Source organism: Podarcis muralis, chromosome 6 (genome assembly GCF_964188315.1).
Source record: "Podarcis muralis chromosome 6, rPodMur119.hap1.1, whole genome shotgun sequence".
Classification (NCBI taxonomy): Eukaryota; Metazoa; Chordata; class Lepidosauria; order Squamata; family Lacertidae; genus Podarcis; species Podarcis muralis.
In genome coordinates, this window is record NC_135660.1 from 45,398,197 (window position 1) to 45,417,149 (window position 18,953).

General features: G+C 42.6%; 1 protein-coding gene across 1 annotated transcript in view; it reads right to left on the bottom strand.

Moving 5' to 3' along the window:
- Nucleotides 1-18,599, bottom strand: part of COL17A1 (collagen type XVII alpha 1 chain) — a 59,447-nt gene extending 40,848 nt beyond the window's left edge. Inside the window, exons 1-12 of the mRNA XM_077930211.1 lie at nt 18,376-18,599; nt 10,998-11,059; nt 9,761-9,805; nt 8,567-8,665; nt 6,107-6,238; nt 5,224-5,271; nt 4,490-4,525; nt 3,906-3,953; nt 3,130-3,273; nt 2,039-2,194; nt 1,136-1,207; nt 320-388 (exon numbers count right to left, since the gene is read on the bottom strand). Of these exons, the coding sequence (XP_077786337.1) occupies nt 320-388; nt 1,136-1,207; nt 2,039-2,194; nt 3,130-3,273; nt 3,906-3,953; nt 4,490-4,525; nt 5,224-5,271; nt 6,107-6,238; nt 8,567-8,665; nt 9,761-9,805; nt 10,998-11,052 (904 nt within the window). The 5' untranslated portion in view covers nt 11,053-11,059; nt 18,376-18,599. The remainder of the gene's footprint in view (nt 1-319; nt 389-1,135; nt 1,208-2,038; nt 2,195-3,129; nt 3,274-3,905; nt 3,954-4,489; nt 4,526-5,223; nt 5,272-6,106; nt 6,239-8,566; nt 8,666-9,760; nt 9,806-10,997; nt 11,060-18,375) is intronic.
- Nucleotides 18,600-18,953: the final 354 nt, after the last annotated feature.

An 18,953-nucleotide genomic window follows, 5' to 3' on the forward strand; every position in this document is an offset into this window, starting at 1 on the left:
GGTATCAGGAAGAACAATCAAGGGGCTGTCACTGCTGCCTATAATAATCTACCGCCTGAGGTGTTTATTTCAAGTTGCCAAATGCTGGGGCCAAGTTTACAGCCCAGTGCCTCACTCGGAGCATCCAGTCACAACTGAAGTTAGTGAATATGCACAACATCAAACTGTCTACAAAGGCCTGTCTGAGGCTAATCCATGGCCAGCATGTACAGAAATAAGGTTTTAAAAATATTCCATGAGGAGCTGAATTTCTCAAGTACATGTATGTCACCCAAATGGCTCATAAACTAGGTATTTTCATAATGTTCTGTTACCTTACCTGCAGTTGTGGTTGCAGCATTGGCAACACCAAGTGTGCTTGGAGCCAGGTTGTTCTGAACACCAAATACTGCAAATAAAAATATCCTGGGGTGAGGTGCAAGTTTGCTTTTTTTCTTTCTTTTTTTTTTAGTAAACAGCCATAGTGACTCACTACAGGTAAGAATGGTCTGAAATTAACCATGCCCAAAAATTGAAGACTTCCCCTACACTGCACCTAATAAACTGAGCTAGTCTGTCATGTTTCATATTCATTTCTAATTGTCCTCTCAGAAGTGCACAAATCTCTGTAACATATTATGCAGGAATAAACTTTTAACTTTGGGAAATAGCTTGAAAGATCTCTTTACAATTCAAAGTTTAGGGGAAGGGCGTGGAAATCTTCCTTGCTGATTTCTAGGTTCTGAGAGACTTGCAAAGCAAGGAATTGCTATGCAAGCCTGGGTGCCAGACCTGAGGGCTTTGCCCACTCACCTCCTGGCTTGAGTTACAGGTAAGGACATCCCTCTGACAGGCACCCAGGCTCAGGGACACACTGCAACATTTGTGTTGCTCATTTCACTTGTATTTATTTTATGTATTTTTTATTATCTTCAATAAATACTTTTTTTTTAACCTCTGCTGCAGGAGTTCTAAGCCATCCCTCAAATAGGCATTTCCGTTTACAGAGCGGGAGCTTTAAACGAATCCCACAAACTAGTCCAGGTGTGCTAATGCCACTGGCATGAAGAACTGGAGTCCAACCCCTTTGCATATCCCTATCCCGATGGCCACGCAACTTGACAGGTGGGATCAAGGAGGGAGGGAGAAAACGCACCTGTGGAAGAACTGCTGAGACCAGCATGCAGAGCTGGGGAACTGGGAGCCAAGTTGTTTGGGACGCCAAACACTGTGGGGGAAGGTAGGGAAAAAAGGAAGAGACTGTTGACTATGTAGGCGAGGTCAGAAAGATTCCAACACATCTGGGACATGATACAAATCACTTGTCCTGTAGCAGAATGATCAGTATATTTTAAACTTTTCCATTTGAAGTCCACACACTGAAAGAAGTCTCTAAAACATGGCAGAGGGGTAAACTGTGACCCTCCAGATGTTGTATCTGGACAGCTCCTGCCATCAGTGACCATTGACCATATTGGCTGGGGCTTATGGGAGCTGGAGTCCAACAACATTTGGAGGGCCATAAGTTTCCCATCCCTAGCCTAAAACCACTGCGCTTCGCCCTTTGCAGACGTCTACCCTAATCTTGCAAACTATTGTTTAGCTGGCTGCTTCACAACTCTTCTTTTACTGGCACTCGGTTGTACTTTAGAGCCATCTAAATTTGCTTTACTAAATTTAACATTCCACTGAATAATATATATGTCTGAAGTGAATGAGTTCATTAGAGGGCACACATCCCACCCTGATCCGATATATTGTCCTCAAATTCCAACAGTCACTCAGGCAATTTGGCCAGAAGGGGCAATTCCTTCCCAACTCCCAATATGGTTAACACTTATACCCGTACGGTGAAGGCAAGTTCTGAAACCAACTGAGGAATGGCAATGAAAATGTAGGAAAGCAATGATGGTGCAGAATACCCACACTGCATGCTTCCTTCGTGGTCTTTAAGACTTCTGGTATTGAGTAACCACAACTGGCCACCTCATGATTTTCAGAAAAGGTTATCTCGGAACTTGTCTGCAGAATTGCTATGGCCGATTCTGTGAACATGTACCTGATCCAGTAGAATGTGCTGCCGTGTTCATCAAAGAGGAGCTTTGAGTCATGTTGTTGTGGTAGCCACCGAGAGACGATCCTGCAGGCAGGGTGGAGGACCACATGTATGGTGGGAGTGCCGCATTCAAGATGGTTGTGTCGTATGTCCCTGACACTGGAAGAAAAATCAACAAGCAACATTAAAAACCATATATCTTTATATACAATGCATGATCCTTAGGCAATGTGATTTCTTTTTCTGTTCCTCTCACCTAAACAGCACCATAAAATATGAAACTTGGTCTAATCTGTTTTTGATGTTTCTTTTTTAAAAAAAACAAGTTTATATAGTCTTCAGAGTTATAGATAAAAGCATGAATATGTCCTTCAAATTGGTTTTAAAGCAGGCATGGCTAACCTGTGGCTCTCCAGATGTTGTTGGACTGCAACTCCAGCCCCAGCCAGCATGGCTGTCAAGGATAATGGAAGCTGTAGTCCAGCAACATCTGGAGGGATACAGGTTTCTCATCCCTGTTCTAAAACATCATAAACCGATGGTGATTGGACATCAGCAGAGATCCCTTATTCAGTTCAAATTCTTTCCTTGCCCTCCTCACGTTGAGCATATTTGCTTCCTCCAGTTGCTTCCTATTTGTCAGGAGTCACTCCTGAGTCCTGACCTTCTAGCTTTTAACTAACACCTCTGCCCTGGTCTTTAGTCTAGAAGAGGGGTAGGAAACCTATGAACTACAGCTCCTATAACCTGTGATCATTGGCCATGGTAGTTGGGGCTGATGGGAACTGGAGTCCAGCAACACCTAGAGGGCCACAGGCTCCCCATACCTAGTGTGAAACTACTTTTGATGAAACTGAAAAGAGTCTTGCAATGGTGCCACTCAATCACTGCCAAGAGAGACTGAAGCAGTTATACTTCACTCTACTTTTTGGATACTAGGAAAAAGCATGCACCTTTGAACAATAATGTGATCCTTGCACTGTTGGCCTGTAAAGAACACAACCATTTGCAGCCTCTGCCACCGTCTCCACCTTATTCTGTGATTTGATAGATTAGAAATATACTGGAATTCCTGGGGTCCAGCAATGAGATACCTGATTGGCTGCTCTCTGTCACCATTTTGGTTTCCACAACAGCTTTTTTAGGTATCGGGAGTGTGCTTGATGGAGACCGAGTTGGGCTAGCACTAGCTGACCGACTTCCCCGAAGTAGTCGTTTGACATCGTCCAATTCTGTCCCTAAAAGAGAAGAGAGATATTGGAGACTTAAGCTCAAAACTTGACAATGTAGGTAGAAAATTAAAAGCATGATGATGGTAGAAAATTGTATGCCTTATATGTTTGGGTCTTAAAAATGACAGATGCATCTGAAGATGGATAGAGCTGAATGGTGCAGGCCAAAGCTACACACACACTATACCTTTGAAGCATATTCTTTCCCTCAAAGACTTCCGGACACTGTAGTTTACCCCTCGTAGAGCTACAATTCCCAGCAACCCTTAACAAACCACAGTGCCGAGAATTCAGGGGGGGACGGGAGAACATGTTTCAAACGTGCTTCAAAGATATAGTGTGTATGCAGCCCTTGTCTCTATTCTGGCTGCTCCACCTCAACATCAAGGACTCCTCTTCCCTTGAGGCCACAAGTAATTTCTTCATTGGATTATAGTAATCCTTGCTCCTCGTGTATTTTTGTCATCCCCTATACAGTTTCTGGCTAATAGATATTAGGAAAATATCAGATGGCATCATGGAAAAAAGGGCTACCAAATGGTCAAAGGAAGAGTTCATCACTACAACTACTGGATTATTAATCAAGGAGATTCAGCTACCCTTTGTTCAAGTCCACAAAAAATAGCTCAAGCACTTACACCTGGTTGATGGAGAAGCACTCTGCAGCCTCACTCGAATTTCACTCTCTGTACAAGACAAAATGAAAGAAGAGGCTTATTGTGAAGGGAGAGGTAATGGTAACTGGATACCCTGTACACACCTTTGGCATGAAGAAGGTTCATTGCTGCTGGTTGTTAGCTTGGTGTGTGGTATGTTCTGTCAGTATTTAGACCACATGCAGCAAAGTTTGACAGGAATAAAATACTAATTTCTCCTACACTATGGCTTGTCTAATCATTTTTTATGAGTTTATTATTATAATGCAATGGTGACAGCAACTTTTAAAGAACTGCACTCTGCTTTCATTCCTAGACCTCCCACCAGTCCAATTTTCCTTTTACATAATATGTGCTGACATTTCAAAGTGTTGCTTTCCTCAGTAGCAACCTGCCATGCCTCATCATAGCAAGCCACTTTTTAAAAAACTTGTGTGACTTGGCCTTAAAGAAAAAAGCTTTCAAAATAAACAAACAAAAAACCACTTAGCATGCCCACACACTCTTGGGCATGCCCAAATTAACTCTTTGGATCTCTGCAAAGTGTACGGTATATTATATCTTACCACGAGTTTGGCTTCGCCCCCTGGTAGCAGAGGAACCTGTGAAAACCAAGGAAAATGCAATTGTTTGAATTTTATTTTGAAAAACTGTGATGAAGATAAGAAGGTTGACGAAAATCCAGAATTCTTTGGGGGAAAGAAGGTTCTTTGAATAACCTGCTTTAAAGGTACAGTATGCGTACACATCCTTAGAAAACATTGGAAGAATGATTTATGCTTCCAGTGACAGGGGAATGAGATCCTATATCACTCTTTATCCCCTCCGGTGCCACCCAGCTTCCTAGGGCCTGATCTGATCTGAATCTGTATTGCAGAAGTTCAGCCAGGAATGGGAAGCACTGGCAGTACAGTGGTAACTGGCTCTTGGGCTTCCTTTCAGCTTCCTGGGAATCTGGCACAACAGAGATGGAGTGGGAAAGGGGTATGCTTGTGCTGCCCGTTACTTTTGTAGATCAGGCACTTGCATATTATCCCCAAATATTAGACACATGCATTTCAGCTTCTTATCTACTAAAGCCAGAACTGTTAGAAAGATTCCATTTCTTTCTAAATGCAAAGCTCTGCACCAGATGGAAACATGACAGCTAAGAAATATACTCAAATCTGAGTCATTTCCATAATTCATTCTAGTGCAAGAGTATAGGGATTTTTCAACATTTTGAACTCCCTGACCATAAGGCATTTAATATGCACCTGCCCTCAAGTTGGCTTTCATAGTATTAATAACAGAAATGTACCAAAATCTTTTCTTGGAAACTCTGGAGAGGAATTTGCGCTGGAGCTCCCTGCAGGGAAAAAACAAGAAGATTTCATATTAAAATTTAACTGCATGTGTTATATGGAAAGGGGGATTTCAATAGTATAACATATCAGCATCATGGTATATAGAGTATCCTGTAGTTTTCTCTGGAATTAAAAGGTGTCCCGAGGACGTATGTGGAAGAGCTATTGATTAGTCTGCATGAGAAGTCAGGAAATGATCTTGGCAAAGTGCAGAGAGAGGATTATCACTGCTGACGAAAGTGTTATGTTAGACAATGGATTACAGTGCTATACTCCAAAAAGGCTTAATGGATCATGAATTGATATGACAATGGGGTGTGACTCATTCGAATAACAAAAGGGTCAAAAGTAGCAGAAGTACTGTAAAGGGCAAGTATTCACATATCACGGTAAGCCAAACCATGGTGTCCCGAGACCACGTAATTGTGTTGGATCCCAGAGAGGAGCTTACACCCACTTTGCTTCTCTCTGGTCCTTTAAGCACAGCACTGCAGCTAAACCGAAAGTTTGGCTTAGCATGTAATTTGAATCTGGGATTGTAGTTAAGGTCTCTCCTCCTCAAACACCATCTGTAGCCAAGGCTTGTAATATGGTTACAGATAGTGGTTAAGCAAAAAATCAAAATTTGGGTCAGCCACCGAAAAAAACAAATAAAAAAAATTGGGTCAGCTAGGACCAGGAAAGATCAGAGTGGGTACGAGCTTCTCTGAAGGAATGAGCACATTTGTGAGGTCCCTGTAAGCCAGAGTTTGTGCAAATGAAACAGGCTTCTAGGATAGTTGAATGATTAGCCAACATAATCTGTGCAACCCCTTAGTTTCCTTGAGACTATGATACCTTCATATGCTGCATGGCGAGTGGAATAGGTTTTTCGTTCAAAGGTTGAGCCTGGTGATTTGGTAAGAGTAGAAGAAGGAGTGATGGCTTGCTTGTAGGAGGAAGAGGAGGTATTCGTTCTAGCATTTCCACCTACAGATGAAACAAAACCTCCTAAAATGTATGTACAATTGACCAGACTGTGATGGAAATGACAGTCCGGTCTTTAATTTAATATTTATTACTTAGAACAGGAACCTTTTTCAGCTTGAGGGTCACATTTGCTATTGGGCAACTTTTGGGAAGGAGGGAAACAATGCCAGGGTGGGCTGAGCCAGAGACAAAAGTGGACCCAGCAAACGTTTAACCTTTGTATAGCAGGATGGTTTGTACACATGGTCGTAAACCCCTCTCCATCTTCCATTCAGCCAGCAACAGGCTTTCATCCAATATAGCGCTAAGTAACAACCCCGTCAGCTCAAGGGTTTACACTCGCACAACAGGCCTGTACGCTGCTCCTCCTCCCACAGACACCCTGAATATTTTCTTGGGGGTTCCCTTAACCCTCCAGAGCAGATTTGGGTGTGGGTGTGCGGGGAGTGTGTGAGGAGAGAGTGGGGGAATCCCATGGCACAAGCATAAATCCTTCGGCTGGAATGGTTACTTAGAGTTATGCTGAATACAAGCCATAGCCTTTAGAAGTCAATGACATCTGGGGTCTCATATAGTCACTTAGGGGCTTTATGGAGTATTTCAGTTTCACACAAAGCCTGTGTGGTTTGCTACACATTGCAAAATTTGTTGAAGTGTGGATTTTGAAGAATGAGTGTGTCTTGGTTTGCATATTGTTTCAGGGACTGTGAGTTAAGTAGGTTTGCCTTTAAATGCAAACTAAATCAAACCCCACCCAAAGCCTACTTGGAATAATGTGGTTAAAATGTGGTTTGTCAAAAGTCCTGGTCGCTGCATATATTTCTGCTCTTGGATTTTCCTGAGGTCTCCAAAAGCAGAGGGATAGCTGTGATCTAACATGATGCAGTCATGTGAATACTGGGTGAATGCCATGCTCCAAATTATGAAGAGAGAATGTACCCTTTGTAATCCCAGAAAGAGGGCTGTTCTCATACATTTGCTTGTACTTCTGAATCTGGTGTCATTCAGTGGCTTCCCCATTAAACTGTTTGAAGAACAAAGAACTTTTGTGAGGAAGCCTTTGCTTCCCTCCTCTGCCCTGCTCTCCAATTTTTACGCTGACTTGGAACACACAGACTTAAAACATAGAAACATCAAGAGTTTATTAACTCAAACTGCTCTGGCTCTTTTAATGTGGCTGTGAGCACCATACTTTCAATATGGATTCCTAAAGTATCTAGGGTAATTCCAAAAAGCCATTTCAATCAGGACAGTTACAAGAAAACACGCTAATGTGTTCCATGTTAATTAACTAGGAGCATTACTTCTCCTTCTAGGAACTGAGTGTGTGGCCTATGGAGAGCTTTACACCTGAAACTTATGAAACATGAAACTTTATAAAGTTTCATGAAGTTGTGTGAGGTCTGTCCTGTCTAGGCTACCTTCCAGTGGTTCTGCTGGGGCTGGACTTTGGGGCTCCAGGGCCCTACAACCCAGGGGTCTTCAAATGACTGCCAGCAATGATGGCAGAGGGTGCCCTCTGCAGTGAAGAGCTTGCTGAGGCTCCAGCAACAGCCACCACCTTCATTTCCCCTGAGTGTCTGCAGGAAAAAGAGGAACTCATGGGAAATGGAGATGGTGGCTATTGCTGGAGCCTCTTTAGTAAGGAAAATGGGGTTTCTTCCTGCTGGAAAGGGGACGGAGAGCAGTGACCAGGAGGTGGGTGAGAAGGTGGCAAAGCAACAAGATTGGCAGAGCACTGGGGGAGAAGGCAGGACAAGCAGCCCAGGTGGCATGTTGGGAGAGAAGGGCGTAGCCAGGGTGAGGGTCCCTGGAGGTCTCTTTGCCCATGCCCCCTCAAACATGGCAGTGCTGTCGGCCTCATCAGAAGAAAATATCAAGGCACACCCGCACAGCCTGTTTGGAGTTCTCCAGTGAGCAGCGGGTGGATAGTTCCTTGGTTGTCTAAATGGATGCCTTCCATGTTCTCTGCAGAAAGGCTATTCTAAGGCAAACCAAATAAGTTTATACAATAAACTAATGTTTATTTGCAGCTGTTTTTATTTGATTCCTCTGTACCCCCATGTGCTGAGCCCAAGAAGAAGCGCCAAGAAAAGACAGAGAACCGCAGGAAATTGCAAGGAAATATAATTGTGTGTTGATATTTCCTGGAAGAAGAAAAAACCACCAGTTGTATAAACTCCCACCATTTACCACAAAAAGGATCCTGCTTCCAGATTTTAAAGGGCATCTCTGGGCAAGGACTCTTTCCCTCCTTTCTCCCCACACCTTTTTATGTTCCTCGTTTATGTTGTTTCCCTTTCCCCCTTCAGTCTGAGAACCACTTACTGGCTGTCACATAACTGCTGCCGTGGGTGTATGTCCTTTTCTCCACTCCACCTCCTCCACTATAAGCCGTTGATTTGAGGCTGCTGGTACTGCCTCCTTCTGTCAAAGTAAACACAACATGAGATTCTGTGGGTAGGAAAAGGCAGGAAAAGAGGACTATGGAATAATATAGGGGCCTTTCCGTGGGGCCATATACAACATGAGCACGCCTCACATTTATGGTGTCAAACAACCATATGATTTTTAGAAAATCACCATTTTATAGTTCAAATCGGGGGAAATAAATATAGTAGATGGACAAAAGTACAAAGATTCACAAAATGTTTAGAGGTATGCGTCCCCCTGCGTCCCCCCAGAAAAAAGCACTGGTTCAAAACAACTAGAGAGTACGAGGTTGAGGAAAAGTGGACTGAAGACTGCCACATGGTCAATTTTGAACTGACTAGGTGGGTCCCCCTGCCTACACTCACATGTGTCATACTTGCAAAACAGCTTCAGTGCTAGAAAACAAACCACTTTAAATCTACTTAGCTGAAATGAGAATTACATTCCAGTGAGAAACGGAAGGCTAGAACCCTAGTCAGAAGAGTTGTACGATCAAGAGCTATTATCACTGCTTGGCACTCCTTACAATTACTCTGGTAAAGAAACCACACCACAGATGGTGTGGCTGGCCAAGTTACTCAGCAAAGGTGATCAATATCAAACTCAAACAGCTGTTTTAGTCAACACATCCCATCCCACCCAGGTTTTTCCAGGCTGATAGTGTGAAGGGAAGTTACATCATCACGGACAATGCGAGCCGAGGTCATACAGAAGCCATGGGAGAATGGGACCAATTGATATTTAGAAACAACAACCCTCAACTGGCAACGTTCCTTGGCTCAGAAATAATATGATCTAACTGGATTTTGTTCCATATATTCTTCTGAGCCAAGCCTATGGGCCTAGTGAACTCCCAAGCACAGAGAGGCTGTACAAAGTCGCTTGCTATTTTTAATCCATGTCTTTCCTGTAACTTGGGCAACTTCAGAAGAGCAACCGTAAGTAGGATGGTGCTTTTGTTATGCTTTGATCTATAAGCTCAGTGGCACAAACACTTGAGGGGCTTCTGACAAAGAGGCACAAACAAAGCAAACTGAGATGCATGGATGCAGAAACAGGTATACTGAATTCTGTATAGCAGCCACTTACTTGGGGGAAGAGATGTCAGTCTGGTGGTAACAGTTTCTGTAATAACTGTAAAAGAGAGAGAGAGAGAGAGAAGTATAAATCCATGGGATAGGTTGTCCTCACTTACAGAGGAACCTTGATGCTGCTCCTCAATCATTAGCATCTGGATAGCAAATTGAGCAGGTACGCAGAAGAAGAAGAGTTTGGATTTGATATCCCGCCTTTCACTCCCTTTAAGGAGTCTCAAAGCGGCTAACATTCTCCTTTCCCTTCCTCCCCCACAACAAACACTCTGTGAGGTGAGTGGGGCTGAGAGACTTCAAAGAAGTGTGACTGGCCCAAGGTCACCCAGCAGCTGCATGTGGAGGAGCGGAGACGTGAACCCGGTTACCCAGATTACGTGACTACCGCTCTTAACCACTACACCACACTGGCTCTCGCAGGTCACCTGATCACACTATTTCCCACTGTGGTGAGATCAATTGCATTTCCCTTCAAATCACAGCATTATTTCTAAAATCACATCTATACATAGGCAATTTAAATGCAAATCTGTGCTCACTTTTCTCCCTGTTTGGGGGCGATAAGTAACTGACCACGACTTCTTCTCTTTTTTTCAAAATTGCTAAGCTGAATTTGAGTCTTGAATTCAAACCAACAAATTCCTTTCGAAAGTTGTTTGGTTCTGGCCCATGGAAACCATCTTGGTAATTATGAGAAGGACTCGATTTTTTACAGGTGAGATACTTATGAAGGCATAGTGAGATATAACTTTTCAAGGGATGTATACAGCAGGGATAATTGCCTGAGGCCCTATGAAATATTAGCCAAAACCATCTCTGAAAATGGCAATATAATGCTTCTGAAATGGCATATAGTATTAAGCTGCTATTAACCTGGTTTGCAAGGTTGGCTTATTATATCAAAACTTCCATTTGGGAAATAATCGGGAGGTTCCACTTGGTCCCAACCATGGGGCCAATTCACATAAACTTTTCTTCTTTGAAGTGTTACCCTGAGATGACTCCTCCGTCCCAATACTCAGGCGATAAGGGCATTCACATTTTAAGATCCCATTGCCGCATAATGAACATTTCATTATGTATAAGCCTTTTTAAAAATGACATAATAATGTCAGAAGACCATTGAACCACATGGATATTGAAGGGTGAAATGATTGCATGCTAACTTTTACCTCTGCAATGTCTGTGGGAATCAACTTAAAGAACCATCTATTCCTAGAAAAGGTTTCACTTACGTCTCTCTGTGACTTCTGTTCCATCCCGCTTGTTTTTCTTTGTTACAGCGGCCATATCATTGCTACATGAAGGCAAAGAGAAAGAGCAAAGGTTAACATATTCCTGACCCCTGGTGGCTACTTTGCTATAGTGGTCCCCCTCAGGCCCTTCCTCCCTCCTCAGTCAATGCTAGGCTAGGAAGCAGCTTAAGGTGTGCAGTTTGCACACTTTCACACAGTCCCTCCTGGACCACTTCATAGGCCTTTTTCTATTTGATGAGAATATGTGTGATTTATAAAGACTGGAAAGTGCTCAGCCAGTTAGAAGTTTAGTTTTTGTTTGTTTTTTAAGATAAACCAATTCCTCTCACAAGAGAAAGGTATTATGTTCTTTGACCTCTCCCCCGCCTCATAAAATGCTCTGAAGTAATCTATCCAGGGTATTAGACTGTTTAAAATCTGAAGTTCACAATTATTTCATTGAAGTTCTGGAAAGGTGTCTAATAAGTAGAAGAAAGGTAGAAACTTGTTTTTATAACCAACTGCTTTAGTCGGTGAAGCAACACTGTCATCTAGTGGCAGCTCAGGAATATTTAGCCAGTGTTTATCTCCCCCTGCTCAGCTTTACCGTAGTTCACAGCTTTAATCTTCAAATGTTTCCACGCCTCAAAATTTAAAATATTCCTGTAAAAACATTCTATATTTGTTTGCTTGCACTTTTGGGATATGACTGTCCTTGGGATCCAGCTGTATTGGTGATGTTCTTTGTTCAACTAGATTCCTGTTTTCAGACACATAGCTTTTTGAGGTTTTTAAATAACATTTTTACATTGTTGCATTTTAACAGTGTTGTTCACTACCCCAAACTCCTACAAGAAGAAGGGCAAAATAACAACATAAATCTTTTATTTTAGCTTGCAATTATGTTTAGCGTTTGCCACCCCCTCTGGCAATAAAAGGTAGGAACGTTCAGATTTCTGAATTATAGTGGTTACTTTCCCCCTAATAAACTACAATGACTCCCTATTAGGGGGGAAAAGAGACCAAGAAGGTGGAACATATGTTCTGCTGAAGGGTACAAAAAAAAAAAGGCGAGTGCTGAACGGGCAATAAATGGGAGCAAAGTAGTTTATGAAGGGACAAGGTCTGTTGTTGGAAGCAGTGGTCCTGTAGGACCACAGAACCCTTTGTACTTATTATACCTGTGGGCACATATCTGCTATCATCTGCTAAACTTGTGGAGGTAAGGAACATTTAAATCACATGCCTCCCCCTGCCCCAATCATCCTGGGAACTGTACTTTGCTCCGGGTGCTGGGAATTATAACTCTGTGAGGGGGTAAATTACAGTTCCCATTGTTCCTTGCAGAAACTATGACTGTTAAAGTGGTGTAAAAGTGCTTTAAATGTATGGTGTGGGTGCAATTTCATTCCGCCCACCTACATTTGCCTCAGTGAACTCATGAAGAGGGTTTATTTGCCTTTGGGATGACTTTGAAAGTGGTTTTACTCATGCTCAGCGATTGGTTGATTGCTACTAAAGAAGGAATTTCCTCTCAAGCCACATTGGCTAAAAAGATGCCTACAGAAGCAGCCTTGCATGTATGCATGAGCCAATATAAAACTCGCTGAGCTCCGTATGGGATTATATTGTGTCCTTTTTCCTAGACAAATACTGCTCCTGTGGAGGAAAATATTTGCACATGAAGTGAGTCTCATCTCAGGGTAAATCCATCCTAATTGTTTGTCTAAATCCACCCAAATCTCTTTCTTCACTGCTGTGCCCTCTTCCTCAGGATAATGGATGCCTGAGGCGCTTCAGCAAACCCACAGCACCTTAAACCATGAATCACAGGCAGAGTCATAATTGGCGCGCATGATGAACAAGCTCCGACACTGAAGGAAGATGCTTGAAAGATGAGCTTAGGCGGGTGGAACAATGGAGCCCTGGAGCCAAACCCAACCCAGTCTATGAGAAGATTTTGGCTTGAGGTGGCATCTTGGTCTCAATCTCTCAGCCTCTGTTGTTTTGCTAAAGTTTCTTTTGCATGTTCCTTTCTTTTGCTCGACCTTGGCTTTCAGGATTTGGGAGGGCAGCCAGTGTGGAGTAGAGGTGAGGGTGTCAAACCAGACCTGAAGATCAAATCCCCACACTGTTGTCATGAGCAAGGCCAGCCCTACAATTAGGAAGAATAAGGGAATCACCTCAGGCAGCACAGACTGGCAGGCAAAGGCAATAGCTCCCCTAGCCACACCTCTGGCCGTTCCCCTCTGATCAAAGCTATGTGTGCCACATAGCCTTGCAAGCACACACAAACACAACCAGCCTGTTGCAATAGGGGATGCTATGCTCTCCTGTTGAGAGTGTTGATGCACAATTCAACTGCCAAGCCAGTCAGCTTCTGAGCATGGAAAGGGGAGCCATTGTGTCATTTACCTCAACTAGCAAAGCATCTTGGGCCAGTCCTGGCCATGAAGGCCTTAGGCCAGTCACAGTCTCTCGGCCCAAACTACCTCACAGGTTTGTTGTGAAGTTAGAATGGTGGGGAGGAGAAGAACCACAAACATTTCTATGAGCTCATTAGAGGAGGGTTGGCAGCTTGTGGCCTTCCTGATATTGCGGTACTGCAACTCTCATTAACCATGACCATTGAGCCACGCTGGCCGAGGCCAATGGGAATTGGAGTCCAACACCATCTGGAGGACCACAGGTTCGCAGAGCCTTGCCTTACGTGACATAAAGGATTAAAATGCAATTAAGTAAACTTCAGGTGGCATCTGGTCATGCATGCTGTGAACAGAAAAATCATGACCCCTCCCTCTAGTCTCCGGCCACAGAGGTCCAAAGAGGACATTTCCAAGTATTTTAAAGCTGCCAAGTAATTTAACAACAAAACTCAAGGCGATAGGACTCAAAGCTATTTGAGAAGCATACTCTCTAACCCAGACAGGGAAAGTGTGGCCCTTCAGATGTTTTGAACTCCAGCTCCCATCAGCCCAAGCCAGCATGGCTTATGGTCAGAGATGGTGGTAATTCAATATGTAGAGGGCCACAGGTTTCCCATCTGTGACATATTCTATGGTATTTGTCTGGTGATTAGTGGTCAGTAATCCCAGGAAAGACACAATGCAGTGTTACTGTCCTTTAAATTATTCTTCAACTGGCCCCTGGGTCACAGCAATCAAATACTAGGGCTGTCATTTCACACTATTTAAACTAGGGTCGCCATACATGCAGAATTTTCCAGACACAGCCAGGATTTAGTGGTCGGAAACAGTGTCCAGGCGGAAATTGCTTAAATGTCCAGGAAAATCCGGATGTACCCAATGTCAGAAGTGTATTAGTGTTTATTAGGTTTGTGACTCACTTGTAATCAAGGTCTCCAAGAGACTTACATTTAAAAGCATCAAAATAAATGCACTATACCATTAGAAATTCAAATAAAACATCAACATTCTCATACAAACACTTAGAATTCATATATACACATATAGCTTGTCCACACTAGTGAAAATGTGGATTTGCCTTTCTCCCCAGTAATGTCCACCCTATCCCAGTGTTGTCCTGGACCTTTCCCCCTTTAAATGCAGGGTCTTTCAATCCTTGGAAAGTCCAAAATGGCTAGGATTGAAAAAGTCCACATTTAAAGGGGGAAAGGACAACATTGGGGTGGGGTCTACCTTTTGCTCTGGTGTGGACAAGTCTGCAGACAGAAACAACCCCCCCTACAGCAGCCACAGGAAACTTTGGTAGTACACCAACAGCAGAACAAAATCAGGTCCGTCCATTAATTACCCCTTTGTTCTATAGTCTCCCAGATCTGAACAGCAACTTTAGCCACTGAAACTGCTCCAGTTGGCTTGTGTGAACTTCCAGCACTGCTGATATCACTTATCAATCAAAATTACCTTTCACAGCTAAGCTACTATAGTAGCCTAGCCACTGCTTTGGGGTCCTGTGTACCACTCCTTTACAGCAGGAATTTGAAGTCTGGCAAGGCTTTTTTCCCCTTTTGTTCCATCCTCTGGGGTACAGAGATGATTATCTCAGTGACTAGAAATGAGGCAGGCTGGCACATTTGCTTTTGGTATTTCACATGGATGCCCATCATGTGATAAGACATCAAAGGAGAGGGAATTCAAAAGAGAAACTATTCTATATCCTGCCACTGAAAATGCTGCATTTGCCCAAGGAGCTGATTTAAGGATCATAAGTGAAATTTGGAGGTCTTCCAGGAGTGGCTGCACAGCAATCTGTTGGGGACATTCTAGCTCTGACTTTCCTGCAATGAGCAGGAAGTTGGACTAAGGCAGGGGTTGCCAACATTTTTGGACCAGTGGACACATTTCAAATTTTCAGAGAGTGCTGGGGACGCTAGACAAAAATAGCTACTGTGGAGGGAGAGGAGGTGTGGCATAACAAAATGGCTGCCATGGGGAGTGTGGCATAACACAAAAGTTAAATTATGTTAATTCTAGGTATTCACAATTATAACTAAACCAGAGCAGAACATTCTTTTAAGATGGTTTTGCTGATTAAGTATTCTTACTAATACTGGTGTTTTTGTAGCATCAGGGCATAGTATAAAACAAAAATAAACTTATGAGCAAAAAAATACACCAGGAGGTATCTGAAATAGGCATAAGATCTAAAAGAAACAAGGGAAATTATCGTTTTATCTTGATAAGAGTTCTTCAAATAGAAATAATTGTTAATGGACTTGTGATATAATTATATCCAAAGCAAGTGATTGCTTGCAAAATGCAAGCATGAACAGCAAGGTTGATACTGCAGTAATGAAGGAGCAATTTAGGGAAGGAGCATAGCTCACAGGTAGAGCTTATGCTTTGTGTGCAATCTCTGCCATCTTCAACTGCTGCCAGTTGGTGTATTTAGCAATACTGGGGTAGTGTGTGGCTTTCTCTAGATGTCTTGGGCATTGGTTCAGTGAGATAACATGGCCAAAGGACTTAAGCACTGAGGCATAGTGTCCATTACAGTGGGATGGTGAAAAACCCCAGCAGCCCCAAAGGGAATGGCCTTCCCAATTTTAAATAGTGATTGCTTCTCAGAGTATATTCATGCTACATTAAACTGGTCAGATCCTGCTGTAGTCCCGGTATGTCTATGCTGAGTGGTGCTTGCCGGGGTTTCAAGTAAGAGTCTGGCCCCACCTGGAGATGTCAGGGACTGAACCTGTGACCTTCTGCATGCAACACATATGCTCTTCCATTGAACCACTTGTGTGATTCAGTATGTGTCAGCTCCTGCCATTCACCCAGCTACCAGTAAACCTCAGCAGAGAACCAGCAATGGCTGTGTGGTCCCTTCAGCTACTTCTCATGCTCATCATGCAGATGGCCCAAGGCGAAGGGAAGTTAGATTTCTTTCAGACTCTTCCTGCCCTCCCAGTGATGTATTAAAGCACTTGAGCAGGAGCACAGAAAGTCTTCATTTGGTCAGGCATTTAGAACTCAGCTTTAAAAACCCCCAAAGTTAAGCAATTTGGAATAGGCCGCTCAAGATAGAATCGTCAGAGGCCGGAAAAGGATATGGGGGAATCTGGTCCATGCTTCTAAACAAACCATAACCACAGTTCCTGCCCTGTTAACACTGGGCGCTTCCATGTTGTTGGCATTTTGAGGTTGGATTCAGTCACTTAGTGGCATCAAGGTGCCACAATTTTAGTTGATTCAGAGGTCTTGTGCAACAAACTTTTAAAAAAATACCCCACCAAACTAGACTTTTTTGTTATATGGAGCGTGACAAGGAAATGCACTGCAAAGCTGGAAAAACACTTAGTTTGAGGCATCAGCCATCTGATCTCCCAGCAAACAAATCAGGATGACTGTTCAGTAGGCAGGTTAAGTGGAAGCACCCTTAGATTAGTTGCATTTTGATATATGCACCACAAGTAGGGAGCAGGATCAAGCAAGATGTGTCATGCATGCCTCTAGGAAACAAATGTCCTTAGGATAAGGAATATGTTTGGTACAACACACCCAGCCAGCTCAGTGAAGTGATCTGTACTACACACTGCAGAAGAAAGCAAGATTTTTAAAATGCCGCAAGCCAACAGCTGACTTGCCCTGAGGGTATATTTATACAGTAATTTTGCAGAATTTGTGAATGGAAGTAAAATGGTGCGTTCCACTTCCTCAATATTTCTTTCAGCTCCCTAACCCGAGATTGTCTCTTCTGATGTTCTCTTTTCAGTCATGCCCTTAACACTTCAGAAGAAGGGAATGTTATCCCATAGGTAGAGGAAATTCATTCTGGGCCCTTTCAGCCACTATTGAAACACCATGAAAGTCACAATGCTCTTCAGAGCTGCTTAATTTTTAATCATGTTCTTTACTCCTATATTTTCCAGGAGACTAATTCAGCATTTAACTTCAGAAGATTTCTGAAAAGTTGCCTCTATGGTAGAATCTAGCAAAGGCTTTATCAGTGTTGATAAACATATTTAAATACTATTTTGCAGATGGGGGGGCGGACCTGAAAGCCCACAGTCCAGGTTTGAAACCAAAGTAGTAGCAGAGATGAGCAAAATAGACAATTGAATAATAAAATAACACCATGCAAAGAATTAATAATGACCCACAAAACACCCTTTTCATAATGATGCTAATTTTTGAAAGTCCATAACTCAAGATTAGGTACTTAATTATATACAGGAATACAAAGGAGTTCAGTGATTCCTGATAATATACTCCTTGCTGATGAAGCTGGCTTGAATCTATTGTTATTTTTCACAGTCAACACAAAATTCCTTTCTGCAAAGGAATTGCAAGCATTTTTTGAGAGATACGGTTCAGTGTACCCAAAAAACAGGATCCACACACATCGTCCACAGAACTAGCACACAGTAAGTACATTTTTGTAATGATGGTTATACAGTCCCTCGGCCTTGAAAAATGCATTAGTCAGTCTTTCTTCCAGGGTTCTGACATACCATACCCATCTACAGCTATAACCATAATCTTGTGAATGCCTATCTAATAAGGCTGCAATGCTTTTGTATGCTTACTAGGAAGTAAGTCTCATAAAATTTACTTTCATGTAAATATCCACAGGACTGGACCACATGGACCCAGATGTGAGAGGAAATACTTATTTTGGCTTGTTTTCAGAGTACTGCTATTAAGTTGTATACTTATAGCTTTTCTTTCAATGCCAATTATAAACCTATTTTCCCCATAACCAAACTTTCTCAATACTCAGTCTCTACAGCATAATTACTAGACTTCTTAATATAGAATAAGCAGCTATTTTGGCCCATATTTTGCCTGAGATTTATCTCCACACACTTTCCCCCTTTTTTACAATCAAAGAATCTGATAGAATTATAGTAGAAAAGGGCACCCTTCTGAGTGTTTCCTTGTCTTGTGTTACATACCTGAAGTGCTTCTGTTCGTAATCCTTATTGTTAGCTTTCTACCCAGATCCCAGATGTTGTCCCACAAGTCCTTGAATAAAGCACTCCTTCAGCAGTATGGTGTTTCTCAGACTTAGTGATCCTCAGAGAATGCTGAATTTGACTTGTATTTAATGTCTTTTACCCCACGCCCCCCAAACACGTATGTTCTTTTCCCCAAAACATTTTTCCTAAACAAGTCCTGACAAAGGTGTGTGATGGTTTCTTGCCTTACTCCACCCTATCAATTATCTGACACAGTGCGGGTAAAAAAAAAAAAGTCTGCCTCCAGGAATCAAATTTAACTGCTGAAATAAAACACATCAAGCTACAAGCTCAAATACATCCAGTCTAGCCTATTGCAATATGCTTTACATGAAGCTGCCTTTAAAGATGGCGTGGAAATTTTAATTGATGCAGAAAGCAGCTAGTTGGGGTTAGGTATTTGTTGGCTACCTTTACATTTTTGGTCCCAATTTGAAGGTATTTAACTCTAAAGTCCTAAATAGTATAGAGCCAGGTTATTTGAAGGGAAGACCATATGAACCCGCCCAGGCCTC